General features: G+C 47.9%; 5 protein-coding genes across 5 annotated transcripts; 4 read left to right on the top strand and 1 right to left on the bottom strand.

The window, feature by feature from the left end:
• Positions 1–773: 773 nt before the first annotated feature.
• VE01_10213 (uncharacterized protein) lies at positions 774–2060 on the bottom strand (the record flags this gene model as incomplete). Its single annotated transcript, XM_018279618.1, has 3 exons — positions 774–1094; positions 1164–1641; positions 1690–2060. The coding sequence occupies 3 exons, from the start codon at positions 2058–2060 to the stop codon at positions 774–776; spliced, it is 1170 nt and encodes a 389-aa protein (XP_018125486.1).
• A 1873-nt stretch (positions 2061–3933) lies between these two features.
• VE01_10212 (uncharacterized protein) lies at positions 3934–5924 on the top strand. Its single transcript, XM_018279617.2, has 4 exons — positions 3934–4357; positions 4474–4691; positions 4753–4977; positions 5037–5924. The coding sequence occupies exons 1-4, from the start codon at positions 4125–4127 to the stop codon at positions 5753–5755; spliced, it is 1395 nt and encodes a 464-aa protein (XP_018125495.1). The 5' UTR covers positions 3934–4124; the 3' UTR covers positions 5756–5924.
• Positions 5925–6458: 534 nt separating this feature from the next.
• VE01_10211 (uncharacterized protein) lies at positions 6459–7720 on the top strand (the record flags this gene model as incomplete). The annotated part of the gene is made up of 4 exons (XM_018279616.1): positions 6459–7114; positions 7168–7533; positions 7595–7673; positions 7715–7720. 4 exons carry the CDS (start codon positions 6459–6461, stop codon positions 7718–7720), a joined length of 1107 nt encoding a protein of 368 aa, XP_018125493.1.
• Positions 7721–9734: 2014 nt separating this feature from the next.
• Positions 9735–11562, top strand: VE01_10210 (uncharacterized protein; the record flags this gene model as incomplete). Its single annotated transcript, XM_018279615.2, has 1 exon — positions 9735–11562. The coding sequence occupies exon 1, from the start codon at positions 9886–9888 to the stop codon at positions 11560–11562; it is 1677 nt and encodes a 558-aa protein (XP_018125494.1). The 5' UTR covers positions 9735–9885.
• Positions 11563–12787: 1225 nt separating this feature from the next.
• On the top strand, positions 12788–15606 carry VE01_10209 (uncharacterized protein). Its single transcript, XM_018279614.2, has 5 exons — positions 12788–13647; positions 13747–14004; positions 14058–14306; positions 14355–14661; positions 14719–15606. Exons 1-5 carry the CDS (start codon positions 13282–13284, stop codon positions 15297–15299), a joined length of 1761 nt encoding a protein of 586 aa, XP_018125462.2. The 5' UTR covers positions 12788–13281; the 3' UTR covers positions 15300–15606.
• The last annotated feature ends 50 nt before the right edge of the window (positions 15607–15656 follow it).

Below are 15656 nucleotides of genomic sequence, written 5' to 3'. Positions count from 1 at the left end.
AGGGTGACGTGAAGACCGCTCTTCGCCCCTTCGATTTGGCTTCGGCTTGGTACTGGCCGGCCGGTATATAACGCGTTATAAGAATGTCTAGTTGAAGGTGATATGTAATCCAATTGAAGCTCCTTTTATTTCACTTTCAATATAGACTTTCTTGCTTTAGAAATTTGATTTTGCAGGATCCGCCATTGTAGCTCTCGCCGTGTAGACACGCCAATGCAGACAGTTGGTTCTCGGCTTCTTTCCGATCCTGTATTCCACCACACCAAGACCCTCGACCTTTGCGATGGAGTTTATTATTTGATTACATCATCTCTGCCTCTATAAAAGGTTTGAGGACTCAGTATATTCGCGTCGGACCCACAGGACCTGTTACTTGGTAAATCACAACATAAGTCGCATGTACCAACCTCATTCAGACGGCCTCTCATGCCGCAATTACATATTTAGTCTAAGTTCCGACCACGATTACATTTTCGTTTTTGGGGGTTGGCAGATGGCTCCTAAGGGAGCCTATTCATCGAAGTTTCTGCCTTTTGATGGGCATTTTCGCTTTTGTATAAGATCTCATTCTCTTTCGGGACAGAATCTTGTCTTGAGATTCACCATCTACGCCAGCCAACGTTTTGAAGACAACAGCAGAAACCTAGAGAAGTAACCACGGGGGCTGTATGTTGGATTAACACATATTCTTCTATTTATCTCAAAAATTCCGCCCATTCCAAGTGTACCCACATTTCAAACAGCTCACGAACTCGTTGTATATAGCATCTAATCTACTCATCCCATATCACGCTGCTGAGACCGCCGTCTCCATTTGTCACTTGAGGCCCAACCTTTACACTTGCAACCTTCTTTCCCAACTTTCCCGATGTCGGATTTCGCGCCACAATAACGACTGTCCCAGAATTCTGATTTCCAATTGCAACAAGATCGCCAGCCTTGTTGATTTGGAACGTCCGCGGGTAGCTTCCATATGTGGGCGACATATCCTGCAGAGCCATTGTGCCTGATGAGGAAATCGAGAAGACGGCTAGGGAGTCGTTATTGGATCCAAACCTATTATCAGTAGGGTTTGAAATTGTGAGCGTATTGCCCTATCATTTAGGTTAGCATAACTTTCACCCGCTATAGCTGTAATTTACAAGCTAGGAAGAATTTTGTACCTTGACCATCACTGCCTCAACGTCTTGACCAGCCTTGGCTGGTGGACTTGGCGGATACGGTTTGGCAGTTTGTGTTAACTCCAACGTCAAACAACCTCCCTCCTTCTGCGGATAAGACACAGAAAATGCACTTGCGCTCTTTGACAGTTCGTTGCCAAGAAACAACTTCGTTCCATCTGTTCCAGCAGCAGGGTTCCAAAATCCAGCATGCCTTGGTCCACTTCCAGCTGCAACAGTGACATTATTACAGGAGGTGAGAAACCCAGTCTTTTTGTTCACGGAATAGATGCGAAGAATATCAGCACCGAGATCTGGGACAACGATGAACGCTCCCGTAGGGTCAAGCACAGCTTGATGCGGATGTGGTGCTTCTTGGTTTTCGTTCGGGCCAGGATGGGCCATAGTGTATTTGAAGCTTTGTAGTGGTTTAGACTTTGAGTTAATTGGCAAAGCAAACGTGCTCAATTGTGCAGATCCACTATTTACATGTTAGAAGGAAGCGTTGATAGGAGGTGTGTTAACATACTAATGTGCAACTACCTGGAATGACCTCCCATCTGGGCCACCATATAGGGTACTGTGGACGGGGCCCCCACCAATGCGGATTTGTGCGCTCTGGGTGAGAGCTCCAGAAGATGACGCCGCATATGCGTTCAATGTTGCGCCATCGTCTGCCTCATCAAGACAGTACAGTACTCGATTCGCAGAATCCAGAGTCAACCAACTAGGCTGGCTACCACATGTCTTCTTGCTAGACACTACGCTCAGACTGGAGGTAGATCCTTGAGTCGTCAGCGACAGGACACTGAGAGTTCCGCTATAGTGCGTAGCGTAAAGTATTGCGCCTAGGGAGTACGCAGGAGCAACTCCAACTAGTAGCAAAGATGATAGAATCATATTGGCTTAGCTATAACAGCAATAGGCAGGTGGGGTGATGAAGAAGAAAATGAAGGAGGGTAAAGACAGGATAGGACTACATTTTGAGGGCGGATTCGAAGATTATATACCACTACTAGGTGGTGTATCTCGTATATATACGGACGCAAGATGAGCAGGTCCCACGCGGTTGCCAGATTGGACCTTATAGGCTGAGCGGCGATTGAAATATGCGGAAGGCTGATTTGAACAGAACAAGGGAGATCTGCAAGCGATCTGCAGCTGGTGAGGGTCGGTAAACGCAAAGCTGAGCACTCCTTTGCCGGAAATGATGGGCTTGTTCGAACTGTAATTGTAGTCATGGGGGATAGTTTCGCCGGCGGAATCGGTCAAAAGCCTCATTTCGCCGACATTCAGTACGTGCAGCACTGTCAAGCCGGAAAAGAGATTACCGTGATCGCCGAGCCGCGTATACGAGCGTCATAGTGTCGGAGGATGGATATGTGCGATGGAAGACACAAAAGGAAGAGGCGTCATTAGGAGTAGTAGGGCAAGAGCAGCTCACAACAAAAAGAGGAGGAGGATAGACAAATTGCGTGCCATGGCGAAAGTTGCGTGGAGAGAAACAGTTGGGGGAAGAGCTGTCCTCTTATACAGCCTGAAAGCGGTGAACGCTGCGACTGAAATTACGAACTTTACTGATTTTGAACTTAAATGAAATTAAACTTAAAATTAACGTGTTTTCCTCACTCCCGCTCAGCATGTCGGCTGTGTTAGCTCAGCAATGTCGTAATCCCCGCTGTTTACGGATTGAGCTCATGCGACCGCGCACAGTGTTTGCTCGGGCCAGATCAAGTTCGGATTACCTCTGGATTATGTTTGCGCACGTTTTATCGCCATCTTTCCAGGAATCATTAACTACTGACGAAAGACTACAAATGGCTCCCCTGACCTATGAATATATAGCTGGTCGATAATTCGGGCCTCTGGGAACGAAGCCAGTCTCACGAGAGCGTCTGAGTATTTCCCACCACAATAATACTTCCCTTAGATTATGAGTTAGAAGAATAACACTTCCCGGCCTAGCTCATTCTGGCATGGGTTTGTCTTCTTCTATGAGCTTTGCGAGGGCGGATAGAAACTCCCGAGAAGAGGTTGGGGTGCTGCGCCGTCTAAACGAAGCTAAACCCAATTGTGCTATGACGTGTCATGTCAAACCTCGTGTGAGTTAGGGTTGTGGGTGGTTCCAGGGGGTTCCCGTAGCGGAAGGCGGGGAAATGCCATGGCGTACATAGCTCAGTGCGGGGTATTGCCCCAGAACTTCGGCACTTTGCCAAATGAGAAGTGGAAATCGCGAGCGTTAGAGCACGCGTTAGAGCACCAAAGAATTCAGACTAGATAGAATGGAGGTAATGAGAGCGAAGAACTACCTCTGCATTTTGACAACGTTTTCTGGAACTAGTAACCCAAATGTTGAGCCTCTTTGAACTCATTATATAACCAGGCTCTAGTGAACCCTGGACGCCAAAGGTTAGCGCCAAGCATACCAAGCCGATCAAGTAAATAAGCCGATCAAAATGAACCGATCGGGTAATTGAGGCGTACAAAAACCCGATTCCAAAGCGGTATAGGCGAAGAGGTCAAAGTGTTTGCTGCACCGAAAATTCGTCATGTGGATTTCCTTATCCCATACAAATTATCCATCAGTCGCCTTTCCATAATTTCGCAAGGTCGAGTGAGGCGCATGGGTCCGTATATCTAAGTCAAATGTCGCTTCGTTTTAGCCCGGTCGCGCTGCAGAAGGGACCGAGGTTGCACCGATGGAACCGATGATCATGACCTGCGTAAGCACAGCTTCGGACGAGGTAACGTATTGACGCAAAGACAGGGTCTCCAGCGAGACAAAATGGATCGCGATCCAAGACCTCGAGAATTGCTACTGTTCTTAAACCCTCGCCCTCCCGCTTTTTCCTTCTCCTCCTCATACCACAGAAACGAAGACATCATAATAGTCCCGTAGCATCCCACACCGTCTTGTTGGGAGCTTACCTCACCAGACTTGGTACTCTTCACCGGATAACCATCATGGGCACTGAAGGGTTCTTCAAGAGACGCTCACTTAAGGCTGACGATTCTCGCCGTACAGCAGCTGCGGAACTGACTCTACGCCAGTCAATTTTCCCCATCTGCCTCGTCACCGTCCTCTTTTTTCTCTGGGGTTTCAGTTACGGCCTGCTAGATACTCTCAACAAACATTTCCAGAACGTCCTGAATATTAACCAGGCGCGTTCGTCAGGTCTTCAGGCCGCCTACTTTGGGTATGTTAGCCCAGTTAATGAAGACCCAGTTAATGAAGAGAGCCGAAAGCCACCAACTGGCAAATGCTCCCTCAACATCTTCACGACCACAGCAAAAGCTAACCAGTCACTTTCAGCGCATATCCGCTTGCTTCCGTCGGCCATGCCGCCTGGATCCTTCGCCATTATGGCTATCGCGCTGTCTTCATTTGGGGCCTCTGCTTATACGCCGTGGGTGCGCTTCTTGCCATTGCCGCGTTGAAGAAAGCTTCGTTTGGGGGCTTCTGCGCATGCATTTTTATCATTGGCAATGGTCTGGGATCGTTAGAAACGGCAGCCAATCCATTCATTACAGGTCGGTACTTGTACACTTTGTGGTCGCATTATGGTTGGCTAACTTTGGTGATTGCGTCCAGTCTGCGGCCCGCCGAAATACGCCGAGATTCGCATCAACATTGCCCAAGCATTCAACGGCATTGGCACCGTCGTCGCGCCAGTCCTGGGCTCATATGTCTTCTTTAATTTTAGCGATGAAAAGGCCCTTGACAATGTGCAATGGGTTTATGTTGCCATCGCCGCCTTCGTCCTCCTCTTGGCCACAGCATTTTATTTTGCAGATATCCCCGAGATTACCGACGCGGGTATGTTCATGACCCAGAACTTTGCCTACAATATGCCTAAATCAGCTAACATTGGGTAGATATGGCATTCCAGGTCGAGGTAACGCACACAGAAGCCGACGACAAGCCTTTCTACAAGCAGTACAAGCTTTTCCACGCCACCTTCGCGCAGTTCTGCTACACGGGAGCACAAGTCGCCTTTGCTGCTGGCTTTATCAACTACGCTGATTATACCAAGCCTGGTCGTAGTAGTTCTACCAGCTCAAAGTTATTTGCTGGTGCTCAGGGCGCTTTTGCGCTGGGTAGATTTGTCGGCAGTGCTCTCATGCGTTACGTCCGGCCGCGTTGGGTATTCCTTGCCTTCTTGACGATGTGCATTGTCTTCAGTGGTCCTGTCATTACTCAACGTGAAAACACTGGCGTGGCCATGCTCTTCGTGGTTCTCTTCTTTGAGTCGGTCTGCTTCCCCACTATTGTCGCCCTCGGTATGCGTGGTCTGGGCAGGCACACCAAGCGTGGAAGCGGATTCATTGTTGGTGGTGTCGCGGGCGGTGCTTGTGTTCCTCCAATAGCTTTCGCAGTTGGAGATGCAAAAGGCAGTGGTATTGCTATGGTTGTGCCGATGGTGTTCTTGATTGCATCGTGGAGCTATGCTCTGTGTGTTAACTTTGTACCAGCGTATAAAAACGTCGTTGACTCCTTTGGCGAGACTGAGATCGGTATCACGGACCGCGGCGATGATAATATCACCAAGGAAGCGACGTCTGAGGAGAAGGCTGGTGTTACATCAGTCGTTTGATTTTAAACGTGTGTGAACCGGTGGAAGTAATGAGGATCACATGTTTGTACTGCATGGGAGCTGCTATATCAACACATATCAGAGTAGCATATGCCGTTAACAACTAATACCATTGCTAGACAATATTATTTGTAGAACTAAACGGGCAAACACTACAAAGGGGGGGGGGTGGATCGATCGATTTATTTTTGTGCCTAATGCTACGTGGTCTAACTGTTGGGACCAATGTAGCAAGAGCAATCATATTTTAGCAATACCTTGGCATATTCCTAAAAGGTGGCGGTTATCCACAGCCTAAACTAGGTGCATAAGAGCCCAAAGTTAATTATAATATAAACTAGGACGAATAAATATGAAAGTGCGGGGTACCTGTATGTCTCGTGAAATCCTTGGCTTTTGTGGGAATTTTTGAGGCTAAAATTATAATAAGGATCTGTTGACCCAAAAAAAAAGTAGCTTAGTCTTTCTATTCATGGAATCTAATACCATTGTTTTAGATTAGCAGTGAGGTAGCCATATAGTGAATCCAGATATATGTACTGAGGCGTACATAGCCTATTACATGCGGGATAAGCATAAACTTTAACCATTGTACATATAAATAACCCTCTTGGCATCTGCAAAGTTGTTCTTTCTTTAAACTCCATCAGCATCTACAATTTTCCCAGTATTCCCAAAGCAGCAGCAAAGCTACGTCGCCAGTATGTTTTCAGGCACGAAACTCATCACAGCTATAGCTGCAATAGCCGCTATACCACTCGTAAATGCCCTCTCATCATCCCTCCAGCAAGTCACCGGCTTTGTCTCAACACCAACAGCACCGACGATGTATGTCTACATACCAACTAACAAACTCGCTTTGGCGCCCATCGTTGTTGCAATACACATGTGTGGCGGCACTGGATCTGGCTACTTTAGCCAAACCCAGGGATATGCTCAAAGCGCGGACAAATACGGATTTATTGTCATCTACCCAAACCATCCAGGATGCTGGGACATCTCCTCAACACAAACACTTACACACAATGGTGGTGGTGATAGCCAGATTATTGTAAACATGGTTAAATACGCCATAGCTAATTACGGCGGCGATGCAAACAGAGTATATATGACTGGTACTAGCTCTGGAGCGATGATGACCAACGTCCTGGCTGGTGCTTATCCAGATATTTTCAAAGCTGGCGTGATCTATGGAGGCGTTCCGGATGGCTGTTTCTATGTCGCAGGCGCTACTACGGGGTCACCTGGTTGGAATAGTCAGTGCTCCGGAGGAACTTTAATTAAGACGGCGCAGCAGTGGGGCGATCAAGCCCGCGGATATTATCCTGGATATTCCGGAAGCCGTCCAAATTTGCTTATGTATGTTTGCCAACGCTCCCCTCTCAGTTCTTGATTAACCTGCATTTTAACAGTTATCACGGGACCGTCGATACAACCCTGGCCTATGCGAATTTTAACGAGCAGTTGAAGCAGTGGTCCAATGTGCTTGGGGTATCATTTGATCACAGTGTAGCAAATACGCCCATCTCAGGCTATACAAAAATGATATACGGCGATGGTACGAAACTGGTAGGCATCTCTTGCAACAACGTAGGCCACACCCCACCTGTACGAACCGACGACGATTTGGCATGGTTTGGTATTCCAGGTTCTGGAAATCCTCCATCGGCAACAACTACCACTGCCCCTTCAGGTACGACAACCACTTCTAACCCGCCCACGACGACATCAACTGGCACAAATCCTGGTGCTCCAACTTCGCCCCATTGGGGACAATGGTAAGTCTTGACAGTAGTTGGTAGACAGCCTCAATAATATTGCTAACCTTTATATTTACAGTGGTGGTAATGGGTGGACAGGTCCTACAGTATGCGAGTCACCTTACACTTGCAAGCCCGCCAACGAATGGTATTCTCAAGTAAGTTTCTATCACTATAAACTCATGTTTCTAAATAAGAGCATTAGACATAGTCTGTCTTGAGTAGGGCTAATATTGACATTAAAATAGTGTTTATAATTATTATCATCCGTAGTGGAGTTTATTTTTACGAAAGGGTGGCATTACACTTTACTACCTCGGGAAATATTCAAATAAATGATATAATATTAGAGTATGTAAATAGGAGTAGGATCGTTATTTATATACCTGGCAATCAAAATGTTTTACTCCTGGCACGATATTTCCCGTAAGCAGTGGATTCACCTCCTGGGCTGCCGACATAAACTTAGCCTGTCCATCTTGAGTCTTTACCCGACTGTTCATTCCTAGAATTCCGCACCGCCTCAGAGTCTCTTTCAAGCAGCTCTGCATTATACTCAGCAACATTGGCTTTAATAGTAGCGTCACCTACCGATATCTTGGACTACATAGTCATGGAAGTTCGAAGGAAAGGGGCGTCTACCATTGTACTCGGAGAACTTTAAAAGAGCCATTTGGTACCTTAAATCCGTCATAATCATTATATTTATCATATGCATCTAAGCTGTGGATGCGTCCCCGCTACTTCCTAATATCCAAGGTGATGATTCCTTGCATCATTTCCGTGTCTAAAGTCTTATTTCGAATTGGAGTAATGATGACAGTGGGAAAAATCCATCCCACGTTTACAAGTCTTGAATATAGAACTGCACTTGGTGATGAGCAGGTCTATGTACGAGAGACGTAGCCCTTTGGTCCCCGTAAACCGCTAGTAGCCCATGATGGGTAATAGATACAACGTTGCAAGAGTGTTCCGCACGAGGATCTTCGCGACTGAGCAACTAAATTCTATTAGGTGGGCATTTTTCTCTCCTCGTTGGCTTCGGATAAGCTTGTTATATCCCCAGTATGCCCTCGTATATTCATGAAGGCCACAAAGCTCGCGGCCACCACTCCAGGTCGCATTGGAAGCGACCCCTTTTGGTTTTAGAGATGCGGCCTCAAAGCGCTAACATACTTATAAGCTATAGCGGGTGGAGCCTTCATGTGTATAATCCTGTTCCTGTAACGCTGCCGTGGTCCCGCCTTACTACTGTAAAGCACCAGAATTTTGTACTCTATTAAAGTGGGTTTAATATGTAGGCAGGTTCTACTATGTGGGGGAGTGGCGCATACTTAGATCACCCGCTCATTCGTTGCATGTTGCTTACTTTCTGCCTTCTGATTAGTCCATCTTGGACCACGAGGTAGTCAAATTGCATAGATACGCTCGTGTGGAATGCTGGAGCAAGCAATGTCTGCCTCGCCACCAACGCTTTAACGAATGAAGCAAAGATCGTAGCATTTGCAAAACATTGTGGCGTGCGCTAAAGCATTGGCTTTCGAACTAATTACCCGAACCGACCAGTAAGATGATTTCAAGTTCCCAAGAGGCGCTATGTGCTCCTCAGGTCGTGCGTGTTCCTACTTGGTTCCTGGTGCTCAACATATAGAGAGAGGAACGGTGTGTTGTTTAGCCTATAACATCTAGTTCCAAGGCGTGCGAGTCAACGCACTAGAGTTTGCCCTTGGTGCTTCGATCAACATATGTAGAAGTCATTGCTAGCCAATGCAATAATCATGTGTACATCAAAAGCAATACGTGGATGATATTAGACGATATTTCGAATCGAGCTAAACCCCGATTCGATGATCGCGTATACCGGTTTAATAATCGTGCAGACGCCCATGGACAAGTGTTGCAATAATCGTGCAGATGCTGCTGTTCTAAAATATTCATGGAATGTTCTAAGATGTACGTGAAATTAAACCCCGTCAGTATTCCATGTTCTCGCATCCATAATCGACAGCGGTTACATGCACAGCACTTCAAGTTGTGACCTGGAAAACTTGGAAGTGCTCCGCAGATAACTCAACGACACATAAATAGCAACGCTTCGCTATGGGTCGTCAATCAAGCTGTCAACTCGGAAACATCGTTCGCACAGCTTTTTATTTCATTACTCGTCCGACAAAATCTCTCGGGTGGTATAATTAGTCTGCCCGCACTGCACACCACGAATCTAAATTAACTGGCGCACTGTTTCTCACAACATAAGCCTTGGGGCTGCTAAGTGCTTACAGTAAACTAGGCGCGATATCTCAGGAGAGCGGTACTGATACAATTGAGCACATAATTATCTCAGGACTGGCAGGATTACACGTTTATGTCATGGCGCCAACTTCGAACTCGGCGACGCCCCCAAGACGACAGTCGTGCAATCGATGCCATGGCCAGAAGCTTCGTTGCACACGAGTTAACAAACGCGAGACAAGCGCATGCAATAGGTGCATCCGCCAAGGGGCGCAGTGTCTGTATAGCTCAAGCTTGCCCAAAGGTCGCCCTAGCATGTACCGCTTGGCTGATGAATCGATTGCGGCTTCGAGTCCTCAACCAATGCCTCCCATGCCTATAACGCCAGTCTCTCCAGTGATGCAGGGCAAACTTCCAAGAGAACCTCTTCCTTCTGCCAATTCCAATACCAACGCCAATACCGAAGCCGATGAAAAAGCTGACATACATGTCAATGCGAACCCAAATGCCAGTACTAGTACCAATGCCAATGTCAATACCAATAACAATTACAATTCAAATACAAGCGTCGATGTGAATGACGACACAATAATGTTTGGGCCCATGGACGCCTCTACTTGCCCATGGTTAGCTCCTTTAAACTGGAACGATATGCTGATAGATGGGAGCCACCAGAATTCAAACCTGCACAGCATTGTTGACCCCCAAACTGATCCCGGAGCAGTAGTCTGGGATGATGTCCCGAATTTCGTTCAGTCGATTTCTTCGCCAAACAGCGAAGTGAGCAGTAGCGCGCGAGGAAGGCCTCTGTCACCAACTCGTCGCCTCAATGAGCATGACCACTATTCTGGAAATGGTGGCTTTGATATAAACAGCAACAGCAGCATAGAAATTGACAGAAACGGCCCTGAATTTGGTATCGCGCAGCTGTCCCAGCTAAGCTCGCGACTCTACCCGTTGTATCGCTCAAGCTGCAACTTGGCCGAAGCAGTGGCGTCATCATGCCAATCAAGGGACCGCAACTATTCACGCCAAAGCCCGCTCATAGATGATGTCGCCTTCAAATCGGTGACCGCCTGGCTCGTCGATGTTTCCGCAAATATGAATTTCTCATCTCAGGACAGTCTTCAGAGCCCATCGCCAGAAACGACGACAATGGGTAATATCCTACACAACGCATTCTCCGCCTCCCACCGCCTCCTTGAAATTCTACGAGGCATAAAAGTCGACATACAAAATGGCATCTCCTACAATAGTTTCACAGTCTCCACGTCCACTACAGCGTCTACTGAACGAGTTGGTAACAGAGACTTCTGGGAAAGCAGCACCCCGCAATCCATGGAATCGACAACTAGCGAAAACCTCCCATGCTTCGAGCTCAACAATGGGCTATCGAACCACGTACGCCGACCGAGCCAGTGCTGTAGCACCGTCGTCCGCCATCTTGTTATCGCATGCAACACACTCCTCCTAAATATCCATGCTGCAGTACTCATCGTCCTACAGCACGACGTGGATCTGAGGAGTTCCTCCCTGCCTCATAAATACGTTGAAGCCAACGCTGATATGGACGTAGCGGCACTAGCTGATATCAGGCTGGTCTTGGTTCTGAGGCTCTGCTCGTACCTAATCAAACGCCAACATCAAGCCGTTGCTTTATACTTGTCGCCCCATCTTCTGCCGGTGTCATCACAAGAAAACGGCCCTTTCATTTTTGACCAGCCGGGTATAGATGCCAATAGAGAGGCGATGAGTGATTTGGAGATCGAGGTTCAGCAGCGGCTGGAGAGACTTCGACAAACGCTGCACATTTGACCTGCTCTACCGTTACGGTCTGCATATACAGTACCCGTCTCCGTTAGTTGTGAGCCAGCGCTGAGATGGTCTTGGGACGGAGAGCTTGCTGTATAATAGAAACAAAATCAGTCATTACAAACACACAGCCACTTCAAATAATTAGATATACCTGTGTCTTGATCTCATAGAAGTTGAGTCGGAATATAGATCTATATGTGTCGATATGTTTCCATTAGGAGCGCACTAGAAGGACGCAAGTGGGGTATGGGGCGTGGCCCAAAAGACCAAAGTGGTGCTCGTGTGGTGGTGTTGGTATAGTTCCGATATACTACTCAGAGTCCCAGGTAAGATGACGTTTGAGGAGGCTGCTAGATTTGGCACGGGTGTTGCGACTGCTTCGATGAGTCTCTTCGACGAACTGCACGTTCTTGTCTCGCTTCAACTGCTTTGTGGACAGTCGGGGGAAAACTAAGTCAAAGCGGAGGATGGTGAATTTGTCTTGGTAGCAGGAGCAAGCACGGCTACTTGCACGCGCGCGATCCAGCTTCTAAAACTGCAAGTTGTCCTTGTAGAGCAGTCAATTCCATGCTGATTCTTGCCAACTACCCCTGGTCTCCGCCCAATTGCAACCTCTTCGCCCTCAAACTTCGATCACGTCCTCTGCTTTGGTGCCGAAAGGGTCTTCGACTACCACAGCCCCACCTGTGCCGCCGACATTCGCGCATACACCACCAACGAACTAGCTTCCGCCCTAGACTGTGTCTCCCAGGCTGATACCACGCAGCTATGCTACGCCTCTATTGGGCGAGCAGGCGGGCGCTGCGTCTCACTCGAGCCGTTCCGGGATACTGTGGCACAGACTCGCGCGTTGACAATTGAGCCGTCGTGGATCATGGTGTTGAGTATCTTTAGGAAGAAGATCGCTTTGGAGGGCGAGTAGGGAAGGGACGCGCAACCAAAGGATCGCGTATAAGTCTAAAGTAACGAGAATTGGTTTCAATTTGGCAATATCGGCGGCAAATTAGCTTGTGAGGTGAGGGTGTTGATAGCCGAGGCTAGGTAAATGGCGAAAGCTACGTATATACTGTACTTTCGTAAATTATGTTGGCTTTCAAAGGTGGTTCTGATGTCTTCACAAGTCCAGATGTTTCTAGATGACTGGATAAGTATGCGGAGTGGAATAGTGGAGAAAGCTACCATATATAAGGAAGTACCTTCCCCTCGTTTGAGATGCAACAGTACTATCTTACTTTAGTTAGAGCAGCCACGGCAAAGGCGAGGATCTCATCCTTGCAAGCTACGTTGGAGAAAGTTGGCGGGGTCAGGACAGGGTACTTGAGGATTTTTTCGTGAGCCGTCGCACCACGACCAACCGACATTGTCCAGTCCCCATCAACGTCCAATTGGCTCCCTTACGAGCTGATTTATGACATTAACGAAAAAGGAAGGCAATGCTGTGTTCGGCCCTTTTCTTCTCTGTTTCACCCATAAACGGAAAGAGTATTTTATTTAGGTTCTTAGCCGAGGAACTTGCTTTTAGTTAGGGCCGGGACTCGAACGAGGAAAATGCAGCTGCCAGTTGCTATAGTGGAACATCTGGGGTAGTTGGTTGTAGTAGGTAGGATACGTAGCCCTCGATGTGGTAATACGTCGCTGATTACATGGTAGTTAATCCGAGCATCACGCGCGCTACATTTGTGCGCGAATTCGGTGGGTGATAATGAACATCGGTCATGGATGTACAAGTGGAGTAAAAGATGGATGGGGTACAAGATCCCGAGTCGCCTTCATTTTCCTAGCTTTTTTTTTCTGTTTCCTTCCCATCGACGTTGTGGCATAGCGAGCAACCTCAATATGTCGACAGATATCACCGACCGAAAGGATGCAACGCTCGAGGACAAGCAAATCGATGAGACGTTCGCTGTCGGTGAGAAGGTTGCGGCTGACAAGGCAGACGTGCTACATTCCGATGTCTTGATTAACCAGCAACTTATGGACGATGCTGTCGACGGCGAGAACCGCGAACACGAGATGAGCATGTTGGCTGCGGTCAAACAATACCCCTGGGCTTGCTTTTGGGGGTCTGTAATGTGCTTCACCATCGTGAGTCCATTTCCTCGCATTTGGGGTTCGCCTTAGTTTCCCATAATTCGAATTGCGAAAATACGCGTCTTTGCCAAGAACACCGCTGACATCTAGCAGGTCATGGAGTCGTTTGATATGTTCCTGAATGGAAATTTTATTGTGATTGACGCGTTTAAAGAGCGTTATGGTGTCTGGGTCGAGGGAGACGGTTGGACTATCGAAACTAAATGGCAGAGTGCCCTCTTTCAAGCTGGGCAATGCGGTGCTTTTGTCGGTGTCTTTTTGGCTGGTCCCATCACTAACCGCATTGGCTACCGCTGGACTACTATGATGGGCCTGATTCTCATGAACGCCACGATCTTCGTTTCCTTTTTTGTGAGTAGTCCAGCCTAATGTTGATAATCTTATTCCCTGACTGATCCACTTAGGCCAACTCGCTTGCCCTGCTTGTGGTAGGGCAGGCGTTAGAGGGTGTTCCTTGGGGACTCTTCATTGCAAATTCCCCCGCCTACGCTAGCGAAATTGTTCCTCTTGTCCTTCGCGGAGCCTGCACAGCTACTTTGCAAACGAGTTGGTCTATTGGATCAATTATTGTCGCTGGCGTCACGTACAGCTTCAATCAGCAAAAGGGTGAGTGGTCGTGGAGAATACCTCTTGCCCTGCAGTGGATCTTCCCTGTGAGTCCCTCCATGTGATCTTGGCCCTTCGGAAGCTGACTTGTGGAGACCCCCCTCTTGATCCTTATCTTTTTCGCCCCCGAATCCCCCTGGTGGCTTGTTCGTCACGGACGCAAAGAGGAGGCACTTCGCTCCATCAAGCGCCTTGGCAGCGGATCTGAAGACCATGCTCTACAATCACTTGCCATGATGGAACGAACTGTTGAGATCGAGAACTTGGCAGGTGGTTCCCCTACTCTCCTCGATCTTGTTAAGGGCACCGATTTAAGGCGAACCATTATCACCTGCTTGATCTACGCGTCACAAAACTTTGCTGGCAACCTGATTGCGAACCAGGCCACTTTTTTCTTCACACGTATGTAGCTCTCCTTTCGACAACTTCTCCAACACGTGTGACTAATCTGCCACTCAGAGGCTGGGATTGACACCGACAAGGCATTCCAGCTCAACCTCATCAATGCGTGTCTTCAATTCATTGCTAACATACTCGCGTGGCCTCTTACCAACTGGTTCGATCGCCGAGCCATCTATCTCTATGGCACAGCCACCAACGTCACCCTCCTCTTTCTCCTCGGTATCTGTGCGTCTATCTCACAAAGCTCGGCAACCAACTACGCCCAGGCTGTTCTAGGTATAGCTATCTCCTTCATTTACGCCCTTGCTATCGGACCGATCTCTTACACCATTATCGCGGAGACATCATCCGTTCGCCTTCGTGCTTTGAGTACCGGTGTCGGTCGTGCCGCCTACTATGTCGCTGAGATCCCCATGATCTATCTCTCATCGCAGATGCTCAACCCAACAGGGTGGAACTTGGCAGGAAAGTGCGGTTATATCTGGGGCAGTACTGCTTGCGTCTGCTTCGGTATGGCTTTCTTCTTCCTACCTGAGCTCAAGCATCGCTCCTACCGCGAGAGCGATATCTTGTTCAACCGCAAGGTTCCAGCTAGAAAGTTCAAGTCGACCATCATTGACCCTAAGGATAACGAGTAAGGTGTGGTAATCGGCAAAATTGACACTATACTTTGTGAGATTCAGTGTCGTGGCGACTGCGAAGAGAGTCTTCTTAGATTCGGAGGAGGCCGGAATGTTTTAGAGCATTGAGGGGCTTGTATAGTCTATCTCTAGAGGCGAAGCGACATCTGGGATGTGCCGGCTATTATATTAGCTACTGTTGCTCCAGTGGGTCATATTTATATCCTTCTTTAGCACTATATGATTAGTGCCGGTGGCTAGTGGCTGTGATTTAAAGAGATACCCTGGGAATCTGTATTCTAGAGCGTGGTTAATATATGGATGTCCACGTGATTCCATGGTCCCTTAACAGCCCACCCGTCTTGTGTTAACAGC

This window comes from Pseudogymnoascus verrucosus (genome assembly GCF_001662655.1).
Source record: "Pseudogymnoascus verrucosus strain UAMH 10579 unplaced genomic scaffold scaffold_76, whole genome shotgun sequence".
NCBI lineage: Eukaryota > Fungi > Ascomycota > Leotiomycetes > Thelebolales > Thelebolaceae > Pseudogymnoascus > Pseudogymnoascus verrucosus.
This window is presented reverse-complemented; position numbering and strand designations above follow the sequence as displayed.